General features: G+C 40.0%; 1 protein-coding gene across 1 annotated transcript in view; it reads right to left on the bottom strand.

The window, feature by feature from the left end:
- Positions 1–21260, bottom strand: part of Vps50 (VPS50 subunit of EARP/GARPII complex) — a 113926-nt gene that overhangs the window by 80469 nt on the left and 12197 nt on the right. The window contains exons 3-9 of the mRNA XM_052173201.1: positions 10947–11069; positions 9647–9718; positions 7423–7476; positions 6419–6489; positions 3365–3482; positions 3011–3046; positions 852–934 (exon numbers count right to left, since the gene is read on the bottom strand). Coding sequence (XP_052029161.1) covers positions 852–934; positions 3011–3046; positions 3365–3482; positions 6419–6489; positions 7423–7476; positions 9647–9718; positions 10947–11069 — 557 coding nt within the window. The remainder of the gene's footprint in view (positions 1–851; positions 935–3010; positions 3047–3364; positions 3483–6418; positions 6490–7422; positions 7477–9646; positions 9719–10946; positions 11070–21260) is intronic.

Raw genomic sequence — 21260 nt, 5'->3', positions numbered from 1 at the left:
GGACTGACTACACTGTGTATGGCTCTCCATGTCCTGATATAAACACTTAGAAAATGCACAGCGGTCTCAACGATTTCACTCCCAACGCTGAGTTATTACCACCACAACAGGTACCAGAAACAAAGAACTAAATGAATGCTCTGTTTTCTCAGAACTCAGAACATGTCAGAAGTTTCCAAGGATCTGTGCAAGGACCTGGATTCACTTCCTAGCAAGGTGAGAATCTTAAACTATGAGTGAAAAGGGAGGAAGGGAGCTCCTGAGGACAGTCAACATGCAGAGGTAATTCTGCATTCACTCAGATAATCTCGCTTCATGTAAATGCTGTTGTCGAGCTTTATAATGACGACCGAGAGTAATGGCGGCCAGTTTAGTACTGGGTATTCTCAAACAACTACTTTAAGCAAAAGATAAAACACAACCATTAAATACCACAAACACCATTATTGCATAAACTGAAATAATATTTAATTTTTCAGCAAACCAACCACTTGAACCAACTGGACCTTTAATACAAGCTGCAATACTTCAGTATTTCTACAATACCAATCGTCCCCAAGAGATGCAAGGAAGATGAGAGCAGGTTTATTCTCACCTATGATTATGTATTATTACATAAAAACGGCATCACTGAGACTGGAAAGAATATGAAAGAGTTTGAAGAGGCAGGACTGGAAAGCCTGTGCTCTTCCACACCTTAACAGCTGTTAGGTATTTTACTGTGGTGCCCAATTAAGAACACAAACATTAAACCAAGTTCATATTAAACCTCGATGCTTATTAACATTGTATGTTGAAAAATTCCTATATTAAAACTACTGAATCAGGTTAAAATGTATATGCTGCCGTACCTTATACAGCTGTAGTGTTTGAAAGTGCTGGCAGCCTTCTGACATTCCAGACACAGCTGAATAGCTCCTGGATAGTCCTCTTCCTTAAGACAGAAGGAAAGCCATTAGACTTGAAGCAAGTCCTTAGAAAACCTGATAGAAGCACACTGCTATTGATTTGCTAACAATATATCTCTTAAAACAAGATCAAACTAATGACTGACAAGTAACTAAGCAGGCAATTTAGAGGCAACTAACCTCAGGCCTAAGATACATGTGGAGAAAAAGCTGTGCAGCGGTATTTAGCACTGAGCCTGTCAGCACCACTTAGAGGGGCAGAAGCTGCTCCCCAGGGAGTGTCTCTCTAGCAGTTATAATATCTTCTTATAATGCATTTAGAAAATGTGCCAAAGGTCTGCATTCTGTTCATAGTGATTTGAAATGTTTTACCACCACACAATCAATAAATATTTCTGAGAGGAACACTCCTCCACTGCTGGTGGGGTTGCGAGCTGGTACAGCCACTCTGGAAATCAGTCTGGTGGTTCCTCAGAAAACTGGGCATGTCACTTCCAGAGGACCCTGCTATACCACTCCTGGGCATATACCCAGAGGATTCCCCAGCATGTAATAAGGATACATGCTCCACTATGTTCATAGCAGCCCTATTTATAATAGCCAGAAGCTGGAAAGAAACCAGATGTCCCTCAGTGGAGGAATGGATACAAAAAAATGTGGTATATTTACACAATGGAGTACTATTCAGCCATTAGAAACAATGAATTCATGAAATTCTTAGACAAATGGATGGAGCTAGAGAACATCATACTAAGTGAGGTAACCCAGTGTCAAATGATCAATCATGGTATGCACTCAATGATAAGGGGATATTGGTCTAGAAATCTGGAACATCCAAGACACAATTCACATATCAAATGATGTCCAAGAAGAAGGGAGGAGTGGCCCCTGGTCCTGGAAAGACTTAGTGCAGCAGTGTAGGGCAATACCAGAATAGGGAAGTGGGAAGGGGTGGATGGGGCAATGGGGGAGGAAAGAGGGCTTATGGAACTTTCGGGGAGTGGGGAGCCAGGAAAGGGGAAATCATTTGAGATGTAAATAAAAAATATATTGACTTAAAAATATATATAACTAATAAAAAATGAAAAAAGAAAGTGAAAAAAATATTTCTGAACAAATATTGGTAACTGCATAGCTTAAAACTGTCTCCCAAAACAAAATGTGACAGAGTCTTGGTGACCAGACTGCAATGCAGCCTTCTAGAAGGATCCCTAAGGCAGGAAGTAGGTGACTGTGGTGTGCCCCTGAGGAGTGCTGAAGTCCCCGCCAGCTCCTCCAGTCTTCATCCTCTTCCCTTCCTAGCTGGGAAGGGGGAGGGAAGTGGGACCTGCTGGGCCCTCTGTCTCAGGCTTATACCTAACAGACCCAGTGGCCATCAACTGACATCTCTGAAACCCTGAGGGAATCTTCCTTCTGGAAGTTTATTTTCCTGGGGTTTCAGTCATAGTAACTAACTCAGCAACTTAAGAACATGTTGTTACCCAAATAGTACTTTAATTTCAAATGAGTATTTCCAATAGATGTCTCACACTCTAGTTTATTAGTTATGGTAGAGAAATAACACTGGTTATATGGAAAATTTCAAAAATATTTCCTTAGGCTTGCATTTAAATCCAACAGAAATAATTCAACCACTAGGGATACTAAGAAAGTAACAAAGCACCTACCCCAAAGAGATCAAGTATAAGTTTCCTATAATATTTAATATGTCATTATGCTATAGTAAAACCTACTACGAAAGAAAGCAGATGGCTAGCTCAGGAAATGAATTACTATATGAGATACCAAATATAAAGAAAATATTACCCATTTCACAAATAACTTCTATATATTAACTGGGAAATTTTATTTGATTGTTTGGACACAATCAAAAGTCTAAAACCAGCATGCAAATACTACTACAAAATAAATGTTTTCCAAATCAAAGTTCATTTTCCAAATGAAATATATGTTGACAAGAAAGGCTCAAGTACCTTTCCTGTTAAATATTCTCCTTACAGCAGATACCGATCAAAGAAAAACACAGATCAGAAGTTTGTCCTCTGTGATTTTTCTTTGTAACTTTAATTTAGCACCAAGAAATTTACAGTTTGGTCACTGACCTCCAGCATTTCACTTAAGCGTACATCAGTTCTTTGCTGAAAAAAAAAAAAAACAAAAAAAGTCAATTCTGTTTCAATTATGAAAATAACTGTTTTTAAAAGACTGGTTTTTCCAATTTTAAACTGTGTGCACGCAGCAGTAGGAGTAGGCAGAGCATGTGAGCACAGGTGCCCAATGAAGCCAGAGGCTCTAGACCACAAGGCGCCTAGTACTGTCAGCAGCTGTGAGCCCACCGAGGTGGTCCAGCAGCTGTAACCTGAGCCCAGGTCTTCTAGTGGAGCAGTTTGAGCTCTTCTCTGCTGAACCATCTCTAGTCTGCAAGCATTAATCTTGAGAAAGTGACTCATACATACCAATGTTTTTATGGTTCTCAGCGACTTCAGAAGTCCAATCAGCAACTGTCGCTTCCTTTGATTTGCAAGAAGGCCTAAGCTAGCCTGAGTAAAACCTTCTTTTGCAATATTCAAGTGTCTGTGGACATGAACAACAGCATGAAAACATGACCATTAGGCAAGCTATGAGCAAGAGACCCAGGTTACCAAAAGGAGGATCACTGCTCACATGTTGTGGTGGACGATGCCAACCCATCAATTTCTCATGGTATCCAAAGTACAGAGATTAAGAATAGGCATCTTGAAAATATCATCCATTTCACCTCACACTGGTCAGAATGGCTAAGATAAAGAACTCAGGAGACAGCAGGTGTTGGTGAGGATGTGGAGAAAGAGGAACCCTCCTTCACTGCTGGTGGGATTGCAAGCTGGTAAAACCACTCTGGAAATCAGTCTGGCGATTCCTCAGAAAACTGGGCATGATACTACCAGAGGACCCCACTATACCACTCCTGGGCATATACCCAGAGGATTCTCCCGCATGTAATAAGGACACATGCTCCACTATGTTTATAGCCAGAAGCCGCAAAGAACCCAGATGTCCCTCAATGGAGGAATGGATACAGAAAATGTAGTATATAAACACTATTCAGCCATTAAAAACAATGAATTCATGAAATTCTTAGACAAATGGATGGAACTGGAGAATATCATCCTAAGTGAGGTAACCCAATCACAAAAGAACACTTATGGTATGCACTCACTGATAAGTAGGTATTAGCCTAGAAGCTTGGAATACCCAAGACACAATTTATATATCAAACCATTCCCAAGAAGGAGGAATAACAAAGTATGGATACTCTAGTCCTTCTTAGGAGGAGGAAACATCCACAGGAGGAGTGGAGAAGAGTCTGAAGGAAAGACCATCCAGATACTACCCCACCTAGGAATCCATGCCATATACAGTTGCAAAACCCAGACACTATTGTTGATGCCCACAAGGGCTTGCTGACCAGAGCCAGATATAGCTGTCACTGGGGAGACTCTGATAGTGCATGACAAATACAGAGGGGGAAACTCTCAGACAGCCATGGAACTGAGCACAAGGTCCCCAGTGGATGAGATAGAGAAAGGACCAAAGGAGCTGAAGGGGTTTGTAGCATCATGGGAGGAACAAAAATATGAGTCACCAAGTACTCCCAGAGCTCACAGGAACAAAACCATCAACCAAAGAGTACACCTGGAGTTACCCATGGCCCAGACACATCAGCAGCAGAGGATGATCTTGTTGGACACCAAATGGGGGAGAGGCCCTTGGTCCTGGAAAGATTTAATACCATAGTGTAGAAGAATACCAGGGCAGGGAAGTGGGGGTGGGTTGACTGGGGAAGAAGATAGCTTACAGGATTTTCGGGGGAGGGGGGAGCCAGGAAAGGGGACAACATGTGAAGGGTAAATAAAGAATATACCTAATTAAAAGAAAAAAAGAAAATATCATCCTGAGTGAGGAACTCAGTCCCAAAAGGACATCCATGGTATGTACTCACTTATAAGTGGATATTAGCCATAAAATATAGGATACCCAGTCTCCTTTCCATAGACCCAAAGAAGGCACAAGAAAGAATGCTTGAATCTCACTTAGAAGAGGGAATGAAATAGTTGCAAGAGGCAGATGAAGGGAGAGAACTGGGTGGGAGAGGGAATGGAGAGGGAAATGGGGGGCTCAGGATCAGGTGTGGGAAGGGACAGGAGAGATGGCCAGGCGGCCATGAGAATGAATGGAATTCTGAAGCTGACAGGGGTGGGGAGGTGGGAGGCATCTCCAGGACAAGACAGAGACCTGGGATAAGGGAGGTGCCCACGAATCAATGGGAGTGACCTCAGCTGTGAATCAGAGCACTGGGACTATGAAACCTGAAGAAGCTACCACCTGTAGCAGGGGAGGGATCCCAATGGAGGAACAGGGACACCAACCCACCCACATAACTTTCAACCCCAAATTTATCCTGTCTACAAGAAATGCAGGCACAGGGGATGGAGCAGAGACTGGGGGAATGGCCAACCAATGACCAACCAACGTGAGACCCATCCCACGGGCAAGCACCAACCCTGACACTATTAATAATACTCTGTTATGCTTGCAGACAGGAGCCGAGCATGGCTGTCCTCTGAGAGGCTCCACCCACCAGCTGACTCAGACAGATGCAGATAGCCACAGTCAAACAGGAGCTGGAGTTTCTGGACTCTTATGGAAGAGGAAGAGGAAGGATTGTGGGCCCCAAAGGAGATAGGAACTCCACAGGAAGACCAACGGAGTCAACTAACCTAGACCTTTGGGACTCTCAGAGACTGAACCACCAACCAAAGAACATACCCAGGCTGGACCTAGGCCTCCCTGCACATATGCATCAGATGTGCAGCTTGGTCTTCATGGGGGCTCCCAAAAAACTAGAGCAGAGTCTATCCCAAAAGCTGTTGCCTGTCTGTGGGATATGTTCTTCTAGCTGGTCTGCCTTGTCTGGCCTCAGTGGAAGAGGATGCATCTAGCCTGAAGACCTGAAGTGCCAGGGTCAGGGGATACACAGGGGGCCACCACCATCTCAGAGGAGGGAAGGAGGGTTGGGGAAGGATTGTGGGAGGGGGTGATAGGAAGGTGGGCAGTGAGCAGGATGTAAAGTGAATAAGTGAAATAATAATATAAATAAATACACATACATACATATATATACATACACATATGTAAATAGGCATCTCAAAACAGTACAAAAGTTCACAGAATAACATTATTTGTAGATCTAGTAATAAAAAAACTGGCACTCCATTATGTAATGCTTGTTGTTTCTTTTCTTAATCATCTATTTCTATTATATATGACAACAGTCTATAACAGAGAGAAGAGGGGGACTCACTGGTTCTTCACTACAAATAATGTGCAGGGAGATATGTTGCAATTTTCAGATATGTCTGCTTACTGAAAGGTACTCTACACATTACAGACATAGTTATCAATGGTAGATCTCACAGTAGCTCTTGAAATAGTTTGAGTTTAGGGAGCAAAGTCATGGAAAGCAATACCTCCTCCCATTTGTGCAGATAACAGCAGCCAACTGAAGACCGGTCTGCAGTGATGTAACTCTTTCAAGCTCCTGCAGGAAGAGTAGATACAGACTATTGTCTCAGGCCTTTGCTTTCTTCCTACTCCTGCGACATTCTAGCAAAGACTAAATAATAGCTGGCTTTGAAAACAAACCAGCAACAATGATATTTAAACTTGAAAACTGTTAGTAGTATAGTGCATGAAAAGTAATTTAAAATATCTACTTCCAATTGATTTCCACAATGATAGATGGCAAAATATTTAGTAATGTTTGTAAGGAAATCTAAACCCATTCAATTTCATTCAGGAATATATACCAATAATAGAGCCATTTATATATGTTTCTACCAAGAAAAGTTTACAAACTAGTTAAGGATATGACAAATCTGATTTCTGTTAGCCACGGGGTTTCCATGAATCTTAAAGGCTTTTCTCCTGGCCCCATTCCAGCATGCACTATGAGACCTGTGTACCATGCAGAGGACACTAGGTGCCCTGCTCTATCACTCGGCCTTGTTCCTTTTAGACAGGGTCTCTCACAGAGACCAGCCAGCAAGCTCCAGTGATCCTTCTATCTCCAAATACACAGCACTTGGGCACACATACACAAAGCACACCCAACTGTTTACATGGGTACTGGGATCGGGACTCATGCCTACTATGCCTTAAGCATCCAAATCCACTGAGCCATCTCTCCAATCCACACTGTTGCCAGTGAGGACAGAGCCAGCTACAGATTTAGAGCAAAAAACAACATACTTTTACAATGACCCATGCTGCTGAGTTACTCTCACAAAAATCTTGAAAGCAACTTTCATTGGTTCTTCAATTTGGTAAAAATGTCTCAAATATACACATACACACATGCTTGCACATGCACACACTACAGAAAAAAGAATAATAGTTAATATATTTTAAGTTTCAAATAAGTCACTCAATCAGTTTTGAATTTTACTATAACAAGCAGCAAAGAGTATCTTACCTTTACATAAGCAGGCTGTTTTTCAAGAATCAAATCTGCCACTTTTTTAGAGACCTATAAGAACATTCAATCAAATAGAATAATGAAAAAGCCTCACACTTCCCACTACACTATTTATTTCAAACTTCAGTCAATAATACAAGTCACCCCTGGTAACTTCTAGAACACTATTGGAATGATCATCTTGAAAACATTTACCTAGACTATGAAGCTATTATAAATTCGCATAGACACCATTCTAGAAACTCAATAAATAGTCATATGAATGTGGGAGAGAAGTGCTTCATTACCTGTTTAACAAACAGAAAGAAAACCATAACCAACTTGAAGGAAAAAGGATCTGATTTGGAAAGATGAATGAAATGTGTTATGGCAAGATTTGGTTAACTGAATTTACAGAGGTAATTTACAGAGCTATGGGGAAAGGAAACGGCTTGCACCATGTAAGAAAACAAATGAGTCACTTGGTCCCTACTTTAAAAAGCTAAAAATACACAGGTTTTCTCATTGGTTTGTCTTGTGTTTGTTGGTTGGCTGGAATGCTATGAAGGGGGTAAGGTTTGTTTTTCAACCCCATGAATAATCTTAATGTGCACAGGTTAATATTACAATGATAATGAACACAAGGCTTTCAAGCTTTAGGGCCTTTTCAACCACACATGACATCTAGCATCAAGCTGCGCTGGGCAAGCATATAGTGAGGTCACAGTTAGTTCCCCTTCCCCAGGCCAAATGAGAACACAATTTTAAACCAGTGGTTTGCAACCTTCCTAATGCTGTGACGCCTTAAGATAGTGTCTTCTGCCTTGGTGACCCACCGACTATAAAATTATTTTCATTGCTACTTTATATCTGTAATTTTTCTACTGTTATGAATTGTAATTCAAGTATTTTTAGAGATAGAGGTTTGAAAGGGGTTGCAACCCACATATTGAGAACTGCTGTTTTAAACATACTAAATAACTGTATTAGCTCTATATGTTTGTTTAACCTACATATATCTTTGAAATTATGTAAATTATTTTCTATACTGTTTTTAACTGTGAAGTTTTTCATTTAAGAATTCTAACTTTAAATAGCTTTACATTAGTGAAGAAAATTCAAAGTTAATCCTCAATATTGTTTTAAGAATTCTAAAAATTTTTCAAGACTAACAATAGCTTAATTTAGATAATATAATCCCCATAAGAAAATGAACCAGGAAGCTCTACACCACAAAATCTGCCATATGGAAATTTATGTCACGTGCACAAAGCACCTACCTAACTCTGATGACTTTACAGTGTAGTTACTGTTCGTCTGCACTGACACCATTACTATACCTCCCACAAGACCTTCTAGCACTCCTCTGAGACAAGGAAGAGAAACATTTATCTCCTTAACTTGTAGGTGTGTTAGTAGTAATCATGTGTTAAATCCAAACAGATTTATTACTAATGCTCTTCCAGCTTAAAATAATTAGCAAGACCACGTTAGCATTACCTCATTGTCCATCAATTTCAAAAACGTAAGTTTTGCCTCACACAAAACAAATACAGAATTGCAGAACTTCCTAGCACTGAAAGAAATGTCGGTACTGGGTACACCCATCATTTTTCAAGTACAAGAGTCAGGGAAGTTCAACAAGTTACCCATTGTCATAGTTACATAGTGACAACTGTGACTTTCTGAATCTCAGTTCTATTTTCTTTACATATATTTCAACTGTTAAGTGTGACTTTTACTGTGAGATTAAAAAATGCTCCACTACATAATCATGGGTAGGAGTGTCATATATATATATATATATATATATAGACCTCTGCAGGCACCTACAGGTGCTCAGAAAGCAACCTCCACGTCAGTGAGCCTCCACCTGTGGGCCATAACCCCTGGGAAAAGAAGGACACTTTCACAAGAGTCACATATCACATATTTCAATTGTAATTCATAACTGTAGCAAAATCACATTTATGAAGTATTTGGGGGGGTCACTGCACCATGCGGAACTGTCTAACAGTACTAGGAAGGTTAAGACATCTGCTCTACGCAGCTGTCACCTCTAGGAACCTGAAAGAATCTCAATCCCTAGAAGCAAGGGCAAGAAAAACGTAGAGGTGTGAGACAACACAAATGTGTCGTCTGAGTCATGATAGACAACACGATGTGTGCATGTTACTTTTCTGTGAACTCTACACCTCTGTTTTCATGTACAGTTTTACCAAAAAGAAATGCTTTTACTTACTGCAGCTTGCTGTTGCTTTAATTTGTCTCTGTACTCCTCTAATTCTTGCAGATTGAGAACAGGAGGAAGCTTCTATAGCAAAACAATTGTAAATGAAGAATAAACTTGCTGAATTTGGTCTGATTCCCAGAACCCTTCTAACAAGAGCTACAGAGTGCACATGCTGCAGTGTCCCGCCCACTACACTAACTAGAGCTACAGAGTGCACATGCCACAGTACCCCGCCTACTACACTAACTAGAGCTATAGAGTGCACAAGCAGTAGTGCCCCGCCCACTACACTAACTAGAGCTATAGAGTGCACATGCGGCAGTGCCCTGCCCACTGTCTTCAGATTCTTCTGCACGCTCTGTCACTCAGCTCCAGTTACACAAACCTAGGTAAGTGTTTTACACGACCCTTGGCTTCCAACCTTGTCCAGTCTTGCTACAGCCACAGCTGCTAGTCTAGCTCCTGAGAACCAGACTCGCTGGGCCACCTGGCCGGGAGTGTTTAAAGATTTCAGCCAGGAGACAGTAAGAAAAGGCTCTAACATGGATCTTATATATTTTACCTGGTAACCTTATTATAAGACATTTCCATGTAGATTTGCCCCCTTGGGAATATTATAAATAGCCTGAATATTATGGTGACAGGCAACACTTTAAGTTACCATGAAGATAGCAAAAACCACATGAAATTGTGAATTTCAGGAAACAGATCCCAAGCTTAAGACTCATTTTGCTATTTTGACTCCTCTTATGGAATCCCCATAAACGTAATACTGTCCACATTCAGACAGTTTTGTACAGAAGGCTTTACAGCACAATATGCATTCCTGATCAAGAGTCAGTTCTCTAGCCAAGCCTGCAGAGGTATGGTGTAATCCTGGCTATAAAGGAGGCAGAGGTGGGAGACTCACTTAAACCTACGAGCTTGAAACCAGTCTGCACATCTACAGTCAAACAAATAGACCTACAAACGTTTCTAAGCATTTATTTTAATTTTTAAATAGTTAAATTTTTATTTTATTTTAGTTGGCATTTTGAACATATTTTGGTAAAGTGAGAAGCAGTACAGCAACAGGCTGCATAGTAGCAATTAAATCCCAAAAGCACATAAGTGCTTCTGAAACAGTACTCTGAAGGTGCACTTAATAACGTGGGCTGACAGTTCATTAAGTTCATATTGCAATAATCACAGATCTATTAGTGTTATTAAAAAAAATATTAGTTCCCTCCAAACTTCAGATCTCACAAATTCATTCATACGCACTGAGAAAATGGGCTTTAGATGTGTTTTAATCAAAGTTCCCTTTTACCTCCAACTCATATTTAACAATATCAAATGGGTCCGCAGAAAAATAGACTTGCTCAATACTATTAATTAACTCTTGTTCAGCTTGAGGGTCGCTTGGCTGTTCTCGAAGTTCCCTGAATTCCTCCTTAAAAAAGAAAAAGAAAAAAAAATAAAGTCTTAATTATAGCATATATAACTGTTAAAATGCCATCTGCACGGAAACAAATGATCTTGTATCTTCAGCCACATACCTTCTGAGAACCATTCTGACCAAGAACACAAACTACTTAGAAACCAGAAAACTAGAAAATAGACAAACACTAAAACATTGCTTTTCAAGTGAAGGGAGGGAAAAAAAATCAGATTGTATTTTTGAACTGCTTGTATGCCAAGAAGGTTAAAAGAATTTACATATTTAATTGACATGCAAGTAACTACCTAAATCTGTCATGAGCACACATCACATACTCACATTTTATAACATCAGTAATATTCTAAAATGTGTCAGACTACACATACAAAACACCATCTCAATGACCCCTTGAATACATCGGCACTGGAACTCTGAGAAGCGAGCATCTGACTCTGCTTGGAACCACAGAGGGCAGCTTAGCATTCAGATCAAGAACAGGTTTCCAAGCTTCATCCTGTAGTCTATGACGCTCCTCCAATGTGTACTAACATTGCCATTCAGTATCTAACTGTGTACCAAAGCTGAGTACTGGGGGGAAAGTCTTCATTCCCAAAGCACAGAATGGGCTTCCACAGATTTCTTCTAAGGAAGCTTGACAGACAGATGCCTATCCCTAATATTACTGTCTTTAAAATTATGCAATTTCATTGAATTATTTGACAATTCCTTGGTTATCTAGAAAATTCTCCACAATTTAGATACCTGCTTCTTCCCACACTGGCTAATCAAGATGATATTAACCTAAGATAGGTATGGTACATGTCTTAGTCAAGGTTTCTATTCCTGGACAAAACATCATGACCAAGAAGCAAGTTGGGGAGGAAAATGTTTATTCAGCTTACACATTCACATTGCTGTTCATCACCAAGGGAAGTCAGGACTGGAACTCACACAGGCCAGGAAGCAGAAGCTGATGCAGAGGCCATGGAGGGATGTTACTTTCTGGCTTACTTCCCCTGGCTTGCTCAGCTTGCTTTATTATAGAACCCAAGACTACCAGAGATGGTACAACCAACAAGGGGCCCTCCCCACTGAGAGAATGCCTTACAGCTGGATCTGATGAAGGCATCTCCTCAACTGAAGCTCTTTTCTCTGCGGCAACTCCAGCTTGTGTCAAGTTGACACTCACAACCAGCCAGTACAGAACATGTGCATATAATGCCAACATTGGGGAGGACAAGGCAGGAAGCTCTTGAGGTCAAGATCAGCCTCAACTATCAAGTAAGTCTCTGTCTAAGAAAAACTAAAGACCCAGTCTCAAATAACAACAACAAAACAAAGACGTCATTTTTAATTAGTTCTTTGAGAATTCCATATAATGTGCTTTAATCCTATTCAGTGCCCTCCCAACTCCTCCCAGATCCATCAAATTCTTTCTCATCTGCCCAACTTTGTTATCTCTTTATATTTTAAACCCATCAAGTCCAATTTGTGCTACACAAATATTCTTAGAAGTGTGCTTTCTGTAGAGTGTGTGCTACACTCTTAAGGAAAACAAATCCTCCTCCTCCTCTCAATAGCTATCAACTGCCAAGAGCCCCTCAGCTATTATAAACATACAACAACTTAGGCATTCCACTTTTCAAAGTTAGTATCAAATGTACAAATATACAACAAGAAGAACTCTCAATCCTGAACATCTATGCTCCAAATGCAAGGGCACCCTCTTTCATAAAAGAAACTTTATTAAAGCTCAAAGCACACATTGCACCTAACACAATAATTGTGGGTGACTTCAACACTGTACTTTCCTCAATGGACCAATCAGGAAAACAGAAACTAAACAGGGACACAATGAAACTAATTGAAGCTTTGGATCAATTAGATTTAACAGATATATATAGAACATTCTATCCTAAAGCAAAAGAATATACCTTTTTCTCAGCACCTCATGGTACCTTCTCCAAAATCGACCATATAATTGGTCACAAGACAGACCTCAACAAACATAAGATCGAACTAATCCCATGCCTCCTATCAGATCACTATGGAGTAAAAGTGGTCTTCAATAGCAACAAAAACAACAGAAAACCCACATACATGTGGAAACTGAACAATATTCTACTCAATGATACCTTGGTCAAGGAAGAAATAAAGAAAGAAATTAAAGACTTTTTAGAACACAATGAAAATGAAGACACAACATACCCAAATCTATGGGACACAATGAAAGCAGTGCTAAGAGGAAAACTCATAGCCCTGAGTGCCTCCAAAAAGAAAATGGAGAGAGCATACACTACCAGCTTAATGACACACCTGAAAGCCCTGGAACAAAAAGAAGCTATTTCACCCAGGAGGAGTAGAAGGCAGGAAATCATCAAACTCAGGGCCGAAATCAATCAAGTAGAAACAAAGAGAACCATACAAAGAATCAACAAAACCAGGAGCTGGTTCTTCGAGAAAATCAACAAGATAGATAAACTCTTAGCCAGACTAACCAAAGGGCACAGAGACAGTATCCAGATTAACAAACTTAGAAATGAAAAGGGAGATATAACAACAGAAACTGAGGAAATTCAAAAAATCATTAGATCCTACTACAAAAGCCTATAATCAACACAACTGGAGAATCTGGAGGAAATGGACAGTTTCCTAGACAGATATCCGACACCAAAACTAAGTCAGGATCAAATAAATGAACTAAACAGTCCCATAACACCTGAAGAAATAAAAAAGGTCATAGAAAGTCTCCCAACCAAAAAAAGCACGGGACCAGATGGCTTCAGTACAGAGTTCTATCAGACCTTCATAGAAGACCTAACACCAATACTCTTCAAACTATTCCACAAAATAGAAACAGAAGGAACTCTACCCAACTCGTTCTATGAAGCCACAATTATGCTGATACCAAAACCACACAAAGATTCAACAAAGAAAGAGAACTTCAGGCCAATTTCTCTTATGAATATTGATGCAAAAACACTTAATAAAATTCTTGCCAACCGAATCCAAGAACACATCAAAATGATCATCCACCATGATCAAGTAGGCTTCATCCCAGGGATGCAGGGATGGTTCAATATAAGGAAATCCATCAATGCTATCCACTACATAAACAAACTCAAAGAAAAAAAAAACCATATGATCATCTCATTAGATGCAGAAAGAGCATTTGACAAAATCCAGCATCCTTTCATGCTAAAAGTATTGGAAAGAACAGGAATTCAAGGCCCATACCTAAATATCATTAAAGCAATATACAGCAAACCGGTAGCCAACATCAAACTAAATGGAGAGAAACTTGAATCAATCCCACTAAAATCAGGGACTAGACAAGGCTGTCCTCTCCATATCTTTTCAATATGGTACTTGAAGTTCTAGCTAGAGCAATTAGACAACATAAGGAGGTCAAGGGGATACAAATTGGAAAGGAAGAAGTCAAATTATCACTATTTGCAGATGACATGATAGTCTACTTAAGTGACCCGAAAACCTCCACCAGAGAACTCCTACAGCTGATAAACAACTTCAGCAAAGTGGCTGGTCATAAAATCAACTCAAGCAAATCAGTTGCCTTCCTATACTCAAAGGATAAGCAGGCTGAGAAAGAAGTTAGGGAAACGACACCCTTCAAAAAAAGCCACAAACAATATAAAGTATCTTGGTGTGACTCTAACCAAACAAGTGAAAGATCTATATGACAAGAACGTCAGGTCTCTGATGAAGGAAATTGAAGAAGACCTCAGAAAATGGAAAAATCTGCCATGCTCGTGGATTGGCAGGATTAATATAGTTAAAATGGCCATCTTGCCAAAAGCGATCTACAGAGTCAATGCAATCCCCATCAAAATCCCAACTCAGTTCTTCACAGAGTTAAAAAAAAGCAATTCTCAAATTCATCTGGAATAACAAGAAACCCAGGATAGCTAAAACTATTCTCAACAACAAAAGAAATTCTGGGGGAATCAGTATCCCTGACTTCCAGCAATACTACAGAGCAATAGTGTTAAAAACTGCATAGTATTGGCACAGTGACAGACAAGTGGACCAATGGAATAGAATTGAAGATCCAGAAATGAATCCACACACCTATGGTCACTTCATCTTCGACAAAGGAGCCAGAAACATCCAGTGGAAAAAAGATAGCCTTTTCAACAAATGGTGCTGGATCAATTGGAGGTCAGCTTGCAGAAGAATGCGAATTGATCCATTCTTATCTCCATGTACTAAACTTCACTCCAAGTGGATCAAGGACCTCCATGTAAAACCAGACACACTGAAACTAATAGAAAAGAAACTGGGGAAGACCCTTGAGGACATGGGCACAGGGGAAAAGTTCCTGAACAGATCACCAGTAGCTTATGCTTTAAGATCAAGAATTGACAAATGGGACCTCATAAAATTACAAAGTTTCTGTAAGGCAAAGGACACTGTTAAAAGGACAAAACGGCAACCATCAAATTGGGAACGGATATTCACCAACCCCACATCTGAAAGAGGGCTAATATCCAATATATACAAAGAACTCAAGAAGTTAGACCCCAGGGAACCAAATAACCCTATTAAAAATGGGGTACAGATCTTAACAAAGAATTTTCACCTGAACAAATTCAGATGGCCAAGAGGCACCTTAAGAAGTGCTCAACATCATTAGTCATTAGGGAAATGCAGATTAAAACAACCCTGAGGTTTCACCTTACACCAGTCAGAATGGCTAAGGTCAAAAACTCAGGAGACAGCAGGTGTTGGTGAGGATGTGGAGAAAGAGGAACACTCCTCCACTGCTGGTGGGGCTGTAAGATGGTACAACCACTGTGGAAATCAGTCTGGAGGTTCCTCAGAAAACTGGACATGAGACTTCCGGAGGACCCTGCTATACCTCTCCTGGGCATATACCCAAAGGATTCTCCGGCATGCAATAAAGACACATGTTCCCTTATGTTCATAGCAGCCTTATTTATAATAGCCAGAAGCTGGAAAGGACCCAGATGCCCCTCAAAGGAGGAATGGATACAGAAAATGTGGTATATTTACACAATGGAATACTACTCAGCAATTAGAAACAATGAATTCACAAAATTTTTAGGCAAATGATTTGATCTGGAAAATATCATCCTAAGTGAGGTAACCCAATCACAAAAGAATACACTCTATGCAATCTATGATAAGTGGATATTAATTAGCCCAGAAGCTCTGAATGCCCAAGACACAATTAGCATAACAAATGATTCCCATGAAGAAGTAAGGAGAGGGCCCTGATCCTGGAAAAGCTTGATCTAGCATTGTAGGGGAATATAAGGACAGAGAGAAAAAGGAGGGAGGTGATTGGAGAATGGGTGGAGAAGAAGGTTTATGGGACATATGGGGAGTGGGGAACTGGGAAAGGGGAAAGCATTTGGAATGTAAACAAAGAATATAGGGGAAAAAAAGAGAGAGAGAACTTCTGGTGGAATCACCATCCCTGACCTTAAGCTATACTAGAGAGCAACAATGATAAAAACTGCATAGTATTGGTACAATGACAGGCAGGTAGATCAATGGAATAGAATTCAAGACCCAGAAATGAACCCTTACACCTATGGCCACTTGATCTGTGACAAAGGATGGAAAAAAGTGGGAAAAAGACAGCATTTTCAACAAATGGTTCTGGGTCAATTGGCAGTCAAGACGTAGAAGGATGCAAATTGATCCATTCTTATCTCCCTGTACAAAGCTCAAGATCAAGTGGATCAAGGACCTCCACATAAAACCAGATACACTGAATTTAGTATAAGAGAAAGTGGGGAAGAACCTGGAACACATGGGCACATGGGAATATTTCCTAAATAGAACAGCAATAGCTTATGCTCTAAGATCAGGAATTGACATATGGGACTTCATAAAATTGCAAAGCTTCTGTAAGTCTAAGCCACTGTCAATAGGACAAAATGGCAACCAACAGATTGGGAAAGGATCTTTACCAACCCTATATTCGACAGAGGACTACTATCCAATATATACAAAGAAATCAAGAAGTTAGACTGCAGAGAACCAAATAACCCTATCAAAAATGTGGTATAGAGCTAAACAAAGAATTCTCAACTAATGAATACCAGATGGCTGAGAAACATCTAAAGAAATGTTCAACATCCTTATCATCAGGGACATGCAAATCAAAACAACACCAAGATTCCATCTCATATCAGTTAGAATGGCCAAGATCAAAAACTCGAGGGACAGCAAATGCTAGAGAGGATGTGGAGAAAAAGGAACACTCTTCCACTGCTGGTGGGATTGCAAGCTGGTAAAACCACTCTGGAAATCAGTTTGGTGGTTCCTCAGAAAACTGAACATAGCACTACCTGAGGACCCAGCTATACCACTCCTGGGCATATACCCAGAAGATGCTCCAATAGGTAATAAGGACACATACTCCACTATGTTCATAGCAGCTTTATTTATAATAGCCAGAGGCTGGAAAGAACCCAGATGTCCCTCAACAGAGGAATAGATACAAAAAATGTGGTACATTTACACAATGGAGTACTACTCCACTATTAAAAACAATGAATTCATGAAATTCTTAGGCAAATGGATGGAGCTAGAAAGTATCATCCTGAGTGAAGTAACCCAATCACTAAAGAACACACAACATATGCACTTGCTAATAAGTGATTAGCCCAAAAGCTTGGAATACCCAAGATACAACTCACAGACCACATGAAGCTCAAGAAGATAGAAGATCAAAGTGTGGATACTTTGATCCTTATTGGAAGGTGGATCAAAATATCCATGGCTCACAGCCAACCAAGAGACTGAGCATAGGATCCCTAATGAAGCAGCTTGAGAAAGGACCCAAGGAGATGAAGAGGTTTGCAGCCCTGCAGGAGGAACAATAATATGTACCAACCAGTACCCCCAGAGCTCCCAGGGACTAAACCACCAACCAAAGGGGAACCCATGGCTCCAGCTACATATTTAGCAGAAGATGGCCATTCCAGACATCAATGAGAGGAGAGGCCATTGGTCCTGGGAAGGCTTATTCCCCAAAATAGGGGAATGCAAATCAGGAAATTGTGGGGCAGGGAGAGAGGGGAGGAGATGGGAAAGGGGATACTATTTGAAATGTAAATAAAGCAAATATCTAATAAAAATAAAAATAAAAAATTATAAACTACATAATTAACTCTTATTGTAAATTCAAGCTAAATGTGTCAGAATACTATGTTGAAAACTTAAAAAAAGGTAGCACTGATTTTTAAAGTATTCAACAAGAGAACACAGCCATTTAAAAAGAAGAAGAAGAAGAAGAAGAACAACAACAACAACAACAACAACAACAACAACAACAACAACCACCGAGTCTGAAAACCAAACTCAATTTACAAAATACTCTAACAGAAAGGGACCAAGCTATGAGTATTCTGGATAACAGTATGATGTGATAGGCACCATGAGTATAGCAAGAGCTTCAGCATCCTGGGCCTGGGAATGGCTCAGTTGCTAACATGTTTTCTTCATAAGCCTGAGAAGTTGAGTTTAATTCCCAGAGCCCACAGGACATGAGTTTTCCCCAGTAACCTCAGCAATGGGGAGGTAGAGATAGGCTAATTGGGTTCTCAAGCCTTCTTGCCCAGCTATCATCCAAGGCATAAATGAGAGAACTAGTCTCAAAAATATGGTGGAGGGCTCCTGAAAAATGACATCAAACTTTGGCCTTTGGACTATACCCAAGTGTACCTAGTCCCAAGCGTGTGTTTTTGTGCAAACAAAAACAATAGCAAAAAAACACCTCCACCACCACTACCACCACCACCACCACCACCAACAACAACAACAACAACAAAAACAAGCCAGAAAAACAACCCCCCTCCCATGGACACAATGAGAACAGCACTTCAGGGGAAGGAAAGGGGAAGTTACTGCAACGTACACTTAGCACCGTGGACAGAAGGTGCTGTGGAAGAGAGGCAGCCTCCACTCAGTCAATGCAAATATAAAGTGAGAAGGATTAACTAGAAAGAGAGCACAGTCTTCTGGTAACCCTCCCTCCCTTAAAGACACTGGCATCTGAAATACAAGTTTCAAGAGGGTGATGTCATCTAAGCACCACAAACAAATGCAGTTGGTACCATTCAAAACAAAGTGTTGAGCATCACTAAATCCAACAGTAATGTTGGAAACTATCATTTGCAGCTGCATCCAAAACCTCAAAGGCATGCAATGACCCAGCGTCCCTTTCAGCTTAAGGGGATAACAGCATGTAACTTCACGTGACAGCACGCTGGTGCTCTCCTGCAGCCCGGGACAGGTGCGCGGACCTGAGGGCACAGACACTCCAGCTTTAGTTGCATCTCTACAACCTTGGAAATTTGATTTAGCCTCTTCAAACCTATTTTTTCATCTGCTTTAAAGTTATTAAAATTGCCAAAGGGAAGATGAGATTTCATTTAAAAATATCTCACAAATGTACATTTCAAAAACATGATGAGTTTATAAAAACAGTACAATCTGTGTAAACATACAAAGGTCAGATGCCATTCCTTCCTAGAGATCTCCTCAGTCAACATCAGAGAGCACGAAGAACCAACATGGAGTACTTCCTACTCTAATGCAACAATCCTAAGTGAAGGGCAGGGCTAAAGTGGAGCAAGGCAGGAAAAGACACAGAAGACAGTGGAGGGCCTCTGAACAACCTCAATCTTAGGCTTAAAAGCCATCTTACAGTGAAAGACAAGCTAAGTGCATTCCTGTTTATGACTAAACCTCTGTTTCTCAAGGATGGGGCTATACACTACCTGTAACCTTAACTACAAATGGTTCCCTACTGCCCATTCCAGGAATGGCAATCATGACTTTGTTTCAAAAGTTAATAACAATCTTGCAACCCTAACTTGGTTTCAAATGGGTTGTTATGGCTACCCTGCTAGGACTACCTGACCATCTTGTAATCATGCTTCCGTTTCAGGAGGCCCATATGGCTAACCTGTTATGCTTATGTTCTGTTCCTGTAATCCACCTATTCTGTCTACCAAATCCTTTACTTAGAATCTCTGAGCTATATAAAAAACAAAACAAAACACAAAAACCAAAAAAAAAAAAAAAAAAAAAAAAAACCTTTGTCTTCCTCACACCCAAGACTGATCTCTCAATCCCCACCTTAGGACGAAGCTTGTGTTCACAAATAAAAAAGCTTGCTTTAATTAATTGCTTGCTTTAATTAGTTTGGCCTTGATGATCCGGGCCAGTGGTCTTTCTCCCATTAACACTCTACCAGAACCAGATAACCTGATACATCACTGAGTCCCAATAAAACAGCCCTCCTTCGGCCCATCCAGTGACTTCTCTGTGAAATGCACATCTGAGCTCCTTCAGACTGCTCAGTAGAGACGGTGTCTCCTGCAGCCACTGCATGTGCAGCCTGCCAGGTGCTGCTTCCTCCCACCCCATCACTCCCTGCATGCTTCCTCGGCAAGCTGCCCGCTCAGTCACAGCGCACAATGCAGACTGCATTGTGGTGCTCTGCAGTGCTGAGATCCACAGCACTCCAGGAATAATTACAGGTCAATCTATAATTCAACAGGGAGAGATATTCAAAAGGAATACGAAACAAAAACAGTTTTGGTAAGCAAAATGGTTCATAAACTCATAATGCTTCTATTTGTGAGAAATAACAAAAATATAAAAGTATTTTAAGTATGCAAATGAGAAAAATAAGCACAAACTGCTATACTGCATATTTTTATATAATATAGTTTTATTTAATATAACTGCTGCATAATTTTGCTAGTTAAAACCTCACTTCCTAGCATTAGAGATGTACAAAAATATGCAATTCTGTATTTAAAACAGAATCAACAGGGTAATTTATACATATGAGATATTTTATATACAAAATGAACAAAAAACTCCCTACAAAAAAAATTTAAGGCAAATCAAAAAAACTAGATCCAAATAAATTATGGCATATTAAAATATGTTCAGAAAAAAAGTTACAATAGTGAGATAGTTCAGGTAAGTTTAGAATTAAATTGTTCAGTCTTGCCAACTGTTACATTATTAATGAAGTATTTAAGGATTTATTTTATAGTAACGTTTATAGTTTATAGAATATAATTAAATGTGAATTAAGATTAGTGTAGTGTAAATGTTCTTTAAAATGTGAAAATCCAAAACTAATTTGTCAACAAGTTAAGGCTATAAAAATGCAACAAAACTGTCAAT

Source organism: Apodemus sylvaticus, chromosome 2 (assembly GCF_947179515.1).
Source record: "Apodemus sylvaticus chromosome 2, mApoSyl1.1, whole genome shotgun sequence".
NCBI lineage: Eukaryota > Metazoa > Chordata > Mammalia > Rodentia > Muridae > Apodemus > Apodemus sylvaticus.
The sequence above is the reverse complement of the archived record's forward strand: the minus strand, read 5'-3'. Positions and strand labels throughout refer to the sequence as shown.